The 14,046-nt window shown below is 37.4% G+C and overlaps 1 protein-coding gene across 24 annotated transcripts in view; it reads right to left on the reverse strand.

The window, feature by feature from the left end:
• DLG2 (discs large MAGUK scaffold protein 2) overlaps positions 1-14,046 on the reverse strand; it is a 1,649,366-nt gene that overhangs the window by 13,997 nt on the left and 1,621,323 nt on the right. For all 24 annotated transcript variants that reach the window (XM_055122503.1, XM_055122502.1, XM_055122499.1 and 21 more), the window contains 3 exons: positions 7,092-7,142; positions 5,507-5,608; positions 1,922-2,094 (listed from right to left, as the gene is read on the reverse strand). In XM_055122503.1, the coding sequence (XP_054978478.1) occupies positions 1,922-2,094; positions 5,507-5,608; positions 7,092-7,142 (326 nt within the window). The remainder of the gene's footprint in view (positions 1-1,921; positions 2,095-5,506; positions 5,609-7,091; positions 7,143-14,046) is intronic.

Here is a 14,046-nt window from a genome sequence, read left to right on the forward strand (position 1 = left end):
TATGAAATATCTAAATGCAGGCTGGAGAGATAGGACAGTGGCTAAGGCACTTGCCTTAACGAGAATCAATCTCATTTAGATCACTGGACTGCATATTATCCTCTGAGCACTGCCAGGAGTGATTCCTGAACACACAGGAGTAAATGAGCACAGCTGAATGTGCACTAACCCCTTCCCCCCATGGCTACCCAAATCAAAATAAACAAACAGACAAAATCTAAATACTGTTTGACTACCAATTTAACAAAGATTGCTACATGTTTCAAGTTGATGCAATTATCTAGGAAACAGACTAGAAGCAGTATACTGACAGAAAATAAAGATAGAATGCCATTTCTTATCTAATTTAGATAGGGTTGAAAATTTCTTTTAAAAAAAAGTTCAGGTATATTAGTTTTTAGGCTCAAAACTGGGCTCTTCTCAGAGTGAGGGTGGCAGCTCTCATACTCCCCAACACTCTTACTTCCGGAAGCCTCAACAGCCATACACACAGCTGCTGCCATGAAAACTCATCTACCCAGTTCTACAGTCCTGGAATTCCTGGATTAACCTATAGGAAGCTGCTTGACACCTCCAAATTCCACAATACTGACAGCTCACTAGGAGACACACAATTTGTTGGGAAAGTACCACAGAAGCTAGCTAAGCTTAGTAAACAAAAACAGTAACACAGAAGTCTCAACTAAAAGTGAACAGCTTAGGAAACCTTCAGACAACTTAATGGCACTATTGTGAGATATAACAACTTTCACAAATCTTCTTTTACTAAATTATTTTTAAAAATAATTCCATTAGCCATTAGTTGTAGCAAGCAATATAAAAGAAATTATCTTGTGCCTGTTAAGGAGAATAGTTTTGGGGTGGGGGTAGTGATAGGAAAAATAAGGACAATGGTGGAGGAAAGGTCAATGGCGGAGGGATTGGGGTTGGAACATTTAATGCCTGAAACAACAGTGTTATGAGCACCATTTTTAAATAAAGTAAAAAAAATTTTTTTCTATTTTTTTTTTTTTTTTGCTTTTTGGGTCCCACCCGGCATTGCACAGGGGTTACCTCCTGGCTCTGCACTCAGGAATTACTCCTGGCGGTGCTCAGGGGACCATATGGGATGCTGGGAATCGAACCCGGGTCGGCCTCGTGCAAGGCAAACGCCCTACCCACTGTGCTATTGCTCCAGCCCCCCCCCCCAAAAAATTTTTTTTTAAACCAGTACATCAAAGAGAGGAAGTGTTCAAAGTATGTTCAAAGTAACCCAACAAATACGAATTGCCTGGTAGAATATAATTTGTTCTTAGCATTTTTTTCTACTATGAAATTGTTTATGTGTACACAGGAGATTAGAATCTCTCTCTAGGCAATTCTTAAAACTATCGTTAAGTGCTTTTCTTCACTATTTTCTCTTGAAGAATTTCCTATTTTCCATATATTTGAGATTATCATATAGGAAGGAATCATAGCATATTCATCTCTTTTAAGCCGGAACTTGCTAGTACAGGCTGAACCAATTCTGTCATCTAGCTAATATGCCACAAAGATTACATTTTCATGGAGATAAAATATCATTTCTGCTACCACATAAAATTCAGTATCATGATTTAAACCATTAGAAGTAACAAAACTTCCTTAATAAATTCAATATTTATTAGGACCAGAGATAAGTGAATTAAGGGAAAGTCAGTCTCCATAAACCTCAAACTGTTAATTGCCTGTCAATTTATAGCCTCTGGCCAAGTCTGTCAGTAGACATTAGTGAGATTAGAACAATGATGAATAACTTTGCCCAAAAGGGATATTCTGCTAAGAGCTCTTGAAAGGAATATTTAATAAAAATTTGTCAACTGCAATCAGAAGGAGTAAAGACCCTCCAAATGAAGTTTAGCAAAGAGCTCTTCAGGGGAGGTAAAACAACTGGTGAACATACCCTTTCTGCGACAAATCTCACAGACTGCACACTGGTTCCATATAAGTTGTCGTTGTACTGGCCTGCTTCTATAAACTTGTGCTCTTGGATATCTTTCTCCATTTGTTCTCTGGAAATGACAAAGTGATAGTCTCTGCCATCTACTTCATAGTCACGCTTTGGCCTCGTCGTATCTATATAAAACAACAAAAAATTGAATTAAGAACAGTAATTCTGGTAAATCCCTTTGATATCTATTTTCTCACCATACTCTGAACACAGATATATAAAGATTTGTGATATGAAGGAACATAGCACAGTAACAGGTAATTATCATAACTGCTTTTCATAAACAAGTATAAAATTAAACAAAATACGTGGAAGGGCTATTTTCCAGCATTATGCCCCAGGCAGTGCAAGAATATGATCCTTTAGAAGAGAAATACATGAGGAAAACTTGATATTGACCTTGACTCTATTTCTTTAAAAAAGTTTCTTTTTAATTTTATAAATTAGTTCACAATATTTGAGTACATTTAGTATTCAAACACTAATCCTACCACCACTACACCTTCCCACCACCATATTTTGAATGTTTCCATCGCAAACCCCAATCCCTGCCCCAAAGCAGAACCGAAATAATATTTTTTGTATTATTTGTTATGAAAATCTGCTCAAAATGCTAGAAAAAAAAAGTATCCTTAGAGGAAAGAGTGTGAAGATTATTGTATTTCACCCAGGGGTCATGAAACACTTCTATAAGAGATCACTAATATGTTGTTAAAGATTGAGCCTAGTGTTTTATATATATATATATATATATATATATATATATCTGTTAAAAAACGTATATTTCCCTCTAAGATGGTTGCCTCCTATTTTGAACCCTGTAAAATGTGGTGCAGTAATCCTGGAGTATGGATAAAGTATTTGGTTTGAAGTACCAGGAGGCCGCATGGTCCAGGAACAGATGCACCTGTGGGTGCGGCTCAACCAGAGCCTGTAGAGAGTGGCGTACATGTGGTGGTGGTTGAGTTGTGGGAGTTTTCGACTGCCTGGGCTGGGTCCTTTGGGGCGGAGAGGGCTCACCTGCCCCCCTCTGGGGTGCCCCGAGTGAAATAGCCTGGCGCTCCGTGGCATAGTTATGGAGAGCAGAGCTTGACTCTAATTTCTAAGTGAAGAACTGAGAGGGCACCAAGTATAGTCATGCTTGACTTAACTCTACTGATATGATCTGAAAAATGCATCAGGAGATTGTGTCACTGTGTCAGTATCACAGTATCATAGGGTGGAATTACACAAACATAGATGATCTAATCTACAACACACCTTGGCTGTATAATGTATTCTATTCAGACGATCGATGTAGACATTTTCCCTCAGTGACTGTAGCATCATTAAACGATGCATGACAAACATGTTCAGCTGGAGTTCAGAGAGAACTGGGCATTTGGTTGAAACTTCAGAAGGGCCACATTCAGAATACTCTAGACACACTTTTGCAATCATTACTTGCCTTTAAATAAGTAATGTTGGGAAAAAGCTGGTCTGTCAGTAAAGGATTATCTGCCAGACAAGAACTTGATATTCTATAAATTTTAAAATATCCATGCTTTTAGGAATGTAGCATCATAATAAAAGATTGTGGGGCAAGAAACAAGAGAATGATTTTTCATAATATTAGGAGGATGAAATGGGCATACAATAGAAATATATTTTGAGATACAAAACTATGTAAATGTGGGCCTAAATATGACCACATGATTAGAAGTGGCCAAACATCTTAGTAAAAAGAGAATGCGATCTATTCCTTTAAATAAAAATGTTTAAATATTTCCAGTTTTGGACTCGGGTATTGGAAATATATCTTTAAAAAAATCATCACAACTTTAAATATTTAACTTTAAAGAAGATCAATATGTTAATTTATAAATTAGAAATCACAATTATAAATACAATTTCAAGTTAGTGATAAGTTGTAGCAGTGGAAAGTAGAAAAAAATCTAAACCTGAAGTGCCTATAAATAAGGAATTGTTGAGATAACCATTTAAAATATTTATTTAGAATTTTTAAAAATTGGTGCTAGGGAGATAATACAGGAATTGGGTGCTTCCCTTGCATTTGACCCACCTATGTTCTATCTCTGATACCAAAAAATTAAGTAGGGAGTGTATGCATACCCAGTCACTGGAGAAAAATAAATGCATATTTAAGAAAGAAAAAATGGAAATCTACAAAGTTTGCTTCCTTTTGGTCCATTGCTTGGGAGAGAGCTCTTGGCTGGTTTAAAAGATTCTACAAATTTCTGTATCATGATGCTATCTCCTGGTACCCTGTGGGATTTTGTATATTTAAATATTTCTTATTTAACTACCTTTTTGAACATTTTCCATGTTTTATATAACACACATGCATTGATTATACTGGTACTAATAATTAAAAAATAGAAGGGAAGAGTGAGTAATGTACATGGAAAAGTGGAACCAATGTTTTAAGTGTATTCTTTTCTTTCAAAAATGGAAAAAAGCAAAATGACGATAGCTGGACTAGGATTTGACTTCATGGTGTCTATGTGTAATCTTTCTTGAATGTGTTTTAGAGCAGTATCTTCTCTTGATTCTCTTGAGCCCTTGCTCGGAATAGTTTCATGAGCTCCAGCAAGTTTCCTAGTTCCCTCTGTCTGTGCATTGGTCACATGCAATTCCTGCTCTTATGTGTCACCAGTGGTCTATGAAGGGGTGAAACTGTAGATTGAGAGAGAAATCTTTGGATAAGATTTAAAAGCTTGATTTTCTACTAAGTTAAGGTTTCCTGCAGGTTTGTCTACACTAAAGGGCTCTATGTATGAGAGAGAGAGAGAGAGAGAGAGAGAGAGAGAGAGAGAGAGAGAGAGAGAGAGACAGACAGACAGACAGACAGACAGACAGACAGACAGACAGACAGATAGACAGACAGAGACAGAGAAAAAGACAGAGAGACAGAGAGACAGAGACAGAAAGGTTTTGGGGGGGTGGGGGGGAGGGAGAGGTGCACTGGGAAGTACAGGGAAGTAGAATTTGTAAATCCTACAGGGCCACTCTCAGGGTGAACAGGAGACCCACTGATTGTACACAGGGGTAAATAAGAAGATAGAATGCACAGGAGAGGCAATTTTGCTTTGAGATTGGCACATGACTCTAAAAACATCCTAAATGATTTTAATATACAGATATCTTTCTGATCTCATTGTTTTGGAAAAGACAGTTCAATGGTATCTCAATCTACAGGAACACATTAATGACTATTATAAAACTGTTATTATTTTAAATGCTTATGGGAATTACAAAAGGTGGGGGTATACTTTGAGGGGATCAATACCTGGCAGTATCAATGAACACTGTTAGGCAAACCAAACCAAACCAAACCAAACCAAACCAAACCAAAATAAAAACCACATACACACAAAACCCTCCCCCAAACCCCAAACAAATCCCCCAAATAAAAAGAATGCTCAGGTAATAATTGGTAGCTATTACCATTGAAGGGAGAGAGAATTAATGAACAGAGTTATATTTTATCATTTCAAAAAGATACATTTTTTAAAAAGATACAGATATGTTACTTACGAGGCACACAGGAACCAAATTTGTCAGGGAATTCAGATATCAGGTCATCATTGATCCGATCCTTCATGGGTCCCAGGATAATAACTGGCCTGGTATAGGTTACTAAGAGAGTGAAGGCAACATGTAGATCAATAATATGACTTGGGTATTACTGAAAAAATAATACTTTAAGGTTTATTTTTCACTAGAAATGGTCAAACGTGTATTAGATACCGAGGGCATTACTTTTCTGGAACAATTGCCCACATAACCCCTGTTTTGGGAAAATGATACTTAACACTTCGTAGAATGCTCTGCCTATGTATATTTTCTGGAATTTAGTAAGAGCCAAAAGCAACTGAAGTGTCTGTCAATGAAATTAAACACTTGGAGGGTTTTTGCTAATTCTTAGGTTATGCCTAGGTTATGTCAAAACAGCTAGTGAATCTCAACTGAGCGGAAGAAAATGATGCCAAGGCAGCTGACTATTATTTAGTTGATGCTTTAAAAATGAGTTGTTGGTAGCAATGGCACCTTTCCTTCACTCTAAATATTTTTCTTTCTCTGCTGAGATTTCCATAATCTTTTTGATCCAGGGTTTAGAGGAACATTTAAAAATCATTTGGTACAGATCTAGATCTGATACTTGGGCATTCTCTGCAACATTCTTGTCAATAGCCATGGGACTTGCTATTCCACCTTCAATAGGGAAGTGGAGGGTCTGGGATCATCCACCAACAGACAGTGGTTTTAGAGCTTAAGATCATCCACCAACAGATGGTCGTTTTAGAGCTTAAGAAGGTTCTTCTCAACTGCACTCATTTGTGGAGTATAAAATAACATAACACAAGACCAAAACCCAAGGACAGATAGAAGGGTCAGGAAGATTGCTCCATGGTTGGAAGCCTGCCTCCCGAGCGGGTGGGGAGAGGACAGCTGGAATAGAGAAAGAAATCACTAAGAAAATGATGGTTGGAGGAATCAGTCGGGATGGGAGATGTGTGCCGAGAGTAGATAAAGGACCAAACATGATAACCTCTCAGTATCTGCATTGCAAACCATAATGCCCCAAAGTAGAGACATAGTATGGGGAATATTGTCTGCCAGAGAGGCAGTGGGAGGATGGGAAAGGTGGGAGTATACTGGGGATATTGGTGGTGGAGAATGTGCACTGGTGGAGGGATGGGTGTTTGATCATTGTGTGATTGTAACTCGGACATGAAAGCTTGTAACTATATCTCACTGTGAATCAATAAAATTAAAAAAAAAAAAAAGGTCCTCCCAGCCTAAGTAACTTCAGTTCCTGGGAGCTATTCTCCCCTCGGCCTGTAGATGGAACCCTAGGGAAACCCGGATTATGTTTCTTCCCGCTGAGAACCTGGGCAGAACTCGCTGAGTGTCTGGGCAGCTGCCCTTTCTTTTGGAAGCTGTTACTACCCAAGCTCAGATAAATTGCTTGGTTATCGAGACCAAAGAAACACCAAGCTCCGATCTAGGGGAAGCTAAGGGGAAAGTGGAGTTTTTTTCTTTACTGTTCCCCCCCAAACAGTGTTACTTGTTATGGACTGAAAATCAGAAATAAGACAGAGCATGCTGGGAAACTTACTTTCCTGCCTGGTGACAGGTTCATAAGAAAGAATGAAGTCTTCTTGCCCTCCTAAGAAGAAAAAAAAGAAATGCCGCAGTGAACTATCAGTCAAACATAACAGCGACATGCTTGGAAAATGGGATATAGTTTAGGGGTAATCTTCCTTGCACTCTCTCCTTGAACTATTAAAAAAATCCCTTTAACTTCATAAGCCTCCTTAGCACTGTGGCACTGTTGGGATATCGATGGCTATAACTCTTAATGTCTGGAAGTCAGCTATTAGCTATCTGCAGTCAACTATTCAAGGGTTTATTGATATACTATTAGAATTTCTGCATCTTTTATTTAATTTTCTTTTTTATTTCCCAAAGAAGCACATCTTCAAATGTGGCTGCTTATTTTATTTATGATACAAAATCTTCATCCACATATACACAAAGATTTTTATTTTATTCTAATGATAATTAGTCAGGAAAATACTGAGTCAACCCAAAAAGACTGAAAAATTGGGCAGAACCAAAATGCACTGCTAAGTCTAGTCTTATAATCTTTCCCTTGGAAAGATAATTTAGGGAGAATGTGTACTGAAAGTATAGTGAAAACTGCTCCAATGACATTTTGTTGTACTGATTGACAGTGGGTCTCAAGGTAACAGCAATAAGTAATCACAGAAGTAAAATACTTGTAGGCATTTTTTAATAGTCTATTTTACACAGAAAATTAATTGAGATTATTTTGGTTCTAATATTAATTGAGATTATTTTGGTTCTAGCTGTGGACACGTAAAGACCTATCCTAATTTGCATTCATTCTAGGACTATCTTTTAGAGGGGAAATAGTTTAGGGTTTTTGAAAAGAATTTCCTGCCAGCTGTGCATAGAGAAGAGTAAAACAAATTAAGTTTTCCTGAAAGTGATGGACAGTGAATCTCATACTTTATTTCCTTACCACCCCTAACAACATCCAGCCCTCCATTCCACAGGCTCTTCTTTCATGACACACAGCATCAGGTGGAGTGTGGGTGGAGGGAGGCAAGTTAACTTTGTGAAGGAGTTAGTGTTATATGTTTTCATACATTGACAGTTTTCACCAGGAAAACTAATTTTGAAAAATTAAGCATTATATGGATAAAACTGAGAAGTACAGAGGTCTTCCCTGGAGATAGGTAGCTGAGGGTGAGTAGATCCAAGAATGAAGTAGGATTAGCCTAGACATTTTTCCTCACCCTTTGTAAGCCTCCTCAGAATGGCATTGCCATATAAAATGCTTCCTAAAGGGATGAAGAACAGGTTTGACGTTTCCACAGGGCATCTACTCAGAACAGCCCCCAAACTGTTCATGGAATTTATCCACAGCTGGACAGGAATTTGGTATATGAGGAATGAGACATTTAAAAATATCTGGAATAAAATGATTCCACTTTAATCCATTAAAGGACCTGAAATTTAGAGATTAGACTTTCTTCCCCATCCCCTGGACCTCATGTAATTAATTAATTGCCAAGGTTGGGGTTGGGGAGTGAAGGGTTGAGGTCATTGAAATGCAGAAGATAATAGTTAAGGGAAAGAAATAGTTCAGGATGGAAGCCTGGCAGACTAGTCTTGAATTGCTGACTGAAACTGCTCATGGAATACATGAGCCTCTGCTCCAGGCTGAGGGTTTCAGCAAGGTCCAGCCTGGGTGTCATTGTGTTCCCACTGCTTAACAAAGAGCAGTAAAGACACTGGATCTTGTCATTTTCTCAATGAGGAAACTTTGTTTTTCTCATTTTCATGTTAGGAAACTGGATGAATAATGAGGCCAAAGACAGGTTATACTCTACTCATATTTTTTTTCTTTAGGAAATAAGGTTTTCTCTGAAGAAATAGAACATCATGCTTACACCAGAATCACCCTCCAATGGCCTTGCATGCCATTTCAAGGGCAAGATTTCAATAAAACATTTGTTGTTGGGATATTTAATTAGTCACCAAGAAAACTAGGAAGAAGCAACTTGGCTTCAATTCACTTTGTTAGAAGGACCTATCTTGGCTTATGTGCCACTTTTTTGGTTTACATGGCAGCTTACACACAGATAAGCAAAAGAACATTAACAAGAGCAGCTAAGGTTCATCTCAATTCTCCAGACCCTGTGACACTTGGGTAGCCCATAAGGGAAACTGCAGAAAGTAAAGTGCTGGTATATAAAGCTGTGAATTCAGCAACTTATACCCAATTCTACTTGCATGTTGAAGAATGAAAAGCCCTTTGGATAATGGGAAAAGCACTAGAGGGAGAGGTAAAATGTGAAGCAGGGGCAGAAAGTGACCAAGGATTTTTGGTATGCATCAGCTTCTGTTTTTCATTGGTATTTCCATTGAGAAAGAGGCTCCAACGGTCGCTATTTGCCAAATGAAGAAGCTGAGGCTCAGACAAGTTAATGTTGGCAGTTTCCTCAGTTTGGAACAAGTAGAGTCAAGACTCAAGGTATCAAAAAGATTGTCTCAAAAAATCAAAAGCTCTAGAGTTCTCTGTGGGGGCCTAGGGTTTGAGAGGTTGGGTTGAGTAGAGTGGGGTGGGCAACCCTTCCAAATAAACAAAGAATGGAAGGCAGAGATAAAAACCCAACCCAAAGACCAGCAGTTTTTCTAGCAATAAACACCAATTTTTTTTAAAAAGCAGTAAAAACTACTGTGTCATCTCCACAGAATAGTCATCCTTTGTAGTTTTTCTATTTTTTGCTTAGAGGTGTTGGTACTCAGAAATAAAAGCTGTCAGAAAGGTACAATCTATGACTTGTACTTGTGTTGGCACTGATGGGCTGAAAGTGGGAGAACAGCATGTGGGGACTTAGCAGAAGCCTCTGGAACTATCTTCACAAAACAGTTGGTACTGATGCAGAAAGCAAGGTACAATAGGGTGATTCAAATCTGACTCCCAGAGTTCCTTAGGATAAAGAAAAGCAAATCAATATTCTCAGGAATTTTTGGAAGCTAGAAAAGAAAGGAGGGAAGTGAAGATCAGAGATGATACATTTCATGTTCTAAATGGAGTGTTTAGTGGCTGAATCTCATGAATATTAAGAAAAAAAATAGGCCTTTGAGCCAAAGAATGTTACTGGAAAAAAGAGTGGTTTTCATGTGTACAGAGGGCAAGAATGTAGAAAAGATCTAGTCTGTGCCTCTGACAAGCATCACATAGTGATCATTGCTTGCGTTATGACTGAGCATCAATTCTATTTATTTGGGTTGCTCCCAGGCCATGCTAAGGAAGCGTGGATCTCTTCTGATTTTTGGCCATTAGTTCAATAAACACAGGGACCTGAAGAGATGATGCTCAGCAGGCCCTTGGTGCCAGGGACAACTGTACGCACTGTATTCCACCTGATTCCAACACTTTTAAATACAACTCTCAAATCCCTATTATCTTTGTTGTTGTTGATTTAGCTATCTTTGGTTTGGTTTGGGGGGGCCACACTCAGCAGTGCTGAGGACTTACCCTTCTTATAAACAGGCTGCTGAGTATCAAACTGGGATTGTCTGTATGCAGGACAGGGTCTTAACCCCTATACTATATCTGGCCTCAGAGTAAATCTACCTGCCATCTCTCTTCCAACCTAAGCTACTCATGTTATATAGAAGAGAATGGATGTTCAAATATTTTCAGTATTTTTCTTCAAAGTCATAAAGTGAATTAGTGGTACAAAATCTTTATAAGATATGTAGATTAATATAGTTCATCTTAAGACATAATCAATGCTTTTTTTTTTTGCTTTTTGGGTCACAACTGGCAATGCAAGGCAAACGCCCTGCCCCCTGTGCTATCGCTCCAGCCCCTCAATGCTATATTTTAATGCTGCAATTTGTATTAATTTGATGGAGAGATATGGAATTATTTAAATATATTAGATAAAATATGAAGAGGGTTGATTTACATGGATCACAAACAGAAAAGTATGAAAAGTTTAGAATTCAGATTAAAAATAACTCAATTTGACTTGCAGTATCACTATATTGATGAGGTATGTATCCCATTGGAATTTAAGCTTACACACATGTAAAATAAAAAGTGTCAACATAAGATATAATGAATAGGCTTTTTTTTGCTTTGCAAAAGTCCAATGAGGTAACAAAAATAATGAAAAATTAATAATGAATGACTATAAAACTTGAGGAAATATAAGGGAAGTACTTGAGAAAGGAGAAAAACATGGGTGCTGTTTTGATTGAGTGAGTGTAAAGGAAGTCTTGGTCTCTGCACATTAACACCTCAATTCCACCTAGACTATTTTTTCAAAGGCTTTGTTTTCAAAATCCTCCTTAATTGATAAGCACCAATAGTCTAGAAGGATGATCAACATATTCTCAGCTCTACAGAGTCTTTTTTGGTTTGTTTTTGATTTTGGCCATACCTGGAGAGGCTCAGGGCTAACTCCTGACTCTGCACTCAGGAATCATTCATGATGGGTCTCAGGGGACTCTATGGGATGCTGGGAATAGAATCTGGGCTGGTCATGTGCAAGGCCAGAATCTTATTTGCTGTACTATCTCTCCAGCCCATTTACTGAGTTTCAAGGAAGGTTTTTACTTGTGGAGATTTGCAAGGTATCCATTACACCCACTTGGTCTTTACTGTCTCCTAATAAAAGGAAGTTGAAAGGCATGAAACAAACCAACCACAGGTGCAATCTTGGGCTTTGTTATTTTGTTGACAGAGAAATCTGGAACTAACTCATAATTGTGATAGCATTGAAGTGGTATTATGCAAATTAGAAAATATGCAATATAATTAATGCACTATAATGCACAATATGCACTATAATGCAATTGCATTGCAATGAGTGTTCAGTGTAGTTGGAACTTGAAAGAAGTATTCTATAATGCATGAGATGATCCTGAAAATATCTGAGCTATTTATTCAAAAGGGAAGTTTATGTATATAAGTGTTTGCATGTGCATACATACATATCAATGACTAGAACACTTGTTCCTAGTCACTGATCTTTTTTAAAAAATAGTTTTGTTCCAAGAGTGGACACAGAATGGTTATCAGAGTAAAACAGTAATGCTTGGTTATCTGTGGGGAAAATGTTTCATATATGTGTATAGTGTTATTCACAAAGCACAAAAGTTTTTATTAGAGCAAAGGTCAGGAACTTAATAGGAAAGAACATTTTTTTAAAAAAGTATTGAAGGTAGCACTTCCTGGAAACCCTGTTTTCCCAGTCTTTGGCTTTTGTCATGCTTCTCCCATCTTTGTGAAGCTCAGCCCAAAGGTTCTTTGAGATTGTCCCAAGTCCTCTATAATAATTGGGTCAGAGTTTTATCTTAATCTGACACAGTTTATGCAATTCTTTTCCAGAGTTGGTTGATATTCTTAACAGTGCTTCTGAAAAGAGTATGACATTATTTAGACACCGAGTGAATAAATGCATCTATCTCTGTGCTTCTGTCCTTGAGAAGGAATGATCTTTTCTTCCCCTATAAACTATGACGATGTCTCTTTGTTCATTTGCAAGGAAAGAAATATAAGTGAATAATCTTCCATAAACTAAGACTCAAGTCAATATAAATTATTCGACTCCACATTTGTTCTACTAGTATTATGGAGTCCAGTTCCAACTCTGCTCTTTTCTCATAGATATTCAATCTGCTTGCAAATAGCTCCTTAATTAACTCAGCTGACATTTACATGCACCTACTATTAGAGAGTGAAAAAGAATATAGACTTTATCTTGATCTTTAAACATTTTTTTTTATATTTTGGTGGGGGAGTGAGAAGGCCACACCTATTGGTACTCAGGGATGCCAGGGATTAAACCTGGGTCTCCTGCATGTTTTCCAAATACTTTAAATATTTGAGTCATTTATCCAGCCCCAGTCTTGGAACACTACTTCCAAAACTGATTAGGCTGTTAACAGGCTGGAAGTCTTTGTCCAGTATTATATAACTCAATGATAATGGGAGGAACATCCCCTGCTCTGATGTCCTGAGAAAAGGGAAGTCTCTAAATTACTCTCAGAAGATCTCTAAGAGAAAAGATAGTATTCATTTATGCTTTCTAGAAAATAGATTGAAAGAAGAGCAAGGTATGATGTTTTGCCCTTTCTATATCTGTCTGCTGGAAGTATAGTGCTGAAAAATTGAAAATAGAACATCAAAGAAACTAGGGTCTTCATGAACCTATTAAGGTAGGTTATACCTTATACCAAATTGAGGACACATAAGGTGTGATGAATACAATCTACGATTACTTAGTTTTGACCTGGTTTCTTTCTTTCCTTTTTTTAATAAAACAAAATATATCAAGGCATGGCAGAAATAAACATTGCAAATATCATAATTTTAAAAATGAGAATAAAACATTTAAGGATCAATTTTTGTTTACTTTTTTTTCTTTTGGGTTACACTTGGTTGTGCTTAGGGTTTACTCCTTACTCCTTGCTCTGCAGTTAGGGATCACTCCTGGCAGACTTTTGAGTTTGTCTTGGACAAGGTAAGCACCCTACCTTCTGTACTATTGCTCTGTCTTCAAGTAACAGACTCTTGTGGGGAGTAAGAACCTTTGGATTCTTTTCATCACTGAAACTCAACAGTCCGTTGAGAAATAAAGCTAGGTGGTTCTAATATTGAATGATTGAATAAGAGTATCTCACCATCATATTTTCCCACTCTGTGATGCTCTTCATATTCCTTTTCAGGCTTCTACATCCATCTATCTTTCTCTTTTTCCCTTTTCTCCTACTTATCACTGATTTAATTCTTCAAAGCCTTTTTTAAAAATCCCCAAAGAATTTATCTTCTAGAATGCTGATGCTCTATCTCAAAAAACAAAAACCACAGACTATGGTTTTGTAAAGTACCATGTTGTAATGAAAAATAACTACTATAAATTTCAATTAAAACCACATTAAAGAAAAAAATTCAGTCAATTTCTGTATTGTCTGTGGTGGGTGATACAGGTTTGGTCTGAAGTTTTCTGACATCCATGATA

Source organism: Sorex araneus, chromosome X (genome assembly GCF_027595985.1).
Source record: "Sorex araneus isolate mSorAra2 chromosome X, mSorAra2.pri, whole genome shotgun sequence".
In the NCBI taxonomy this organism is placed as follows: domain Eukaryota; kingdom Metazoa; phylum Chordata; class Mammalia; order Eulipotyphla; family Soricidae; genus Sorex; species Sorex araneus.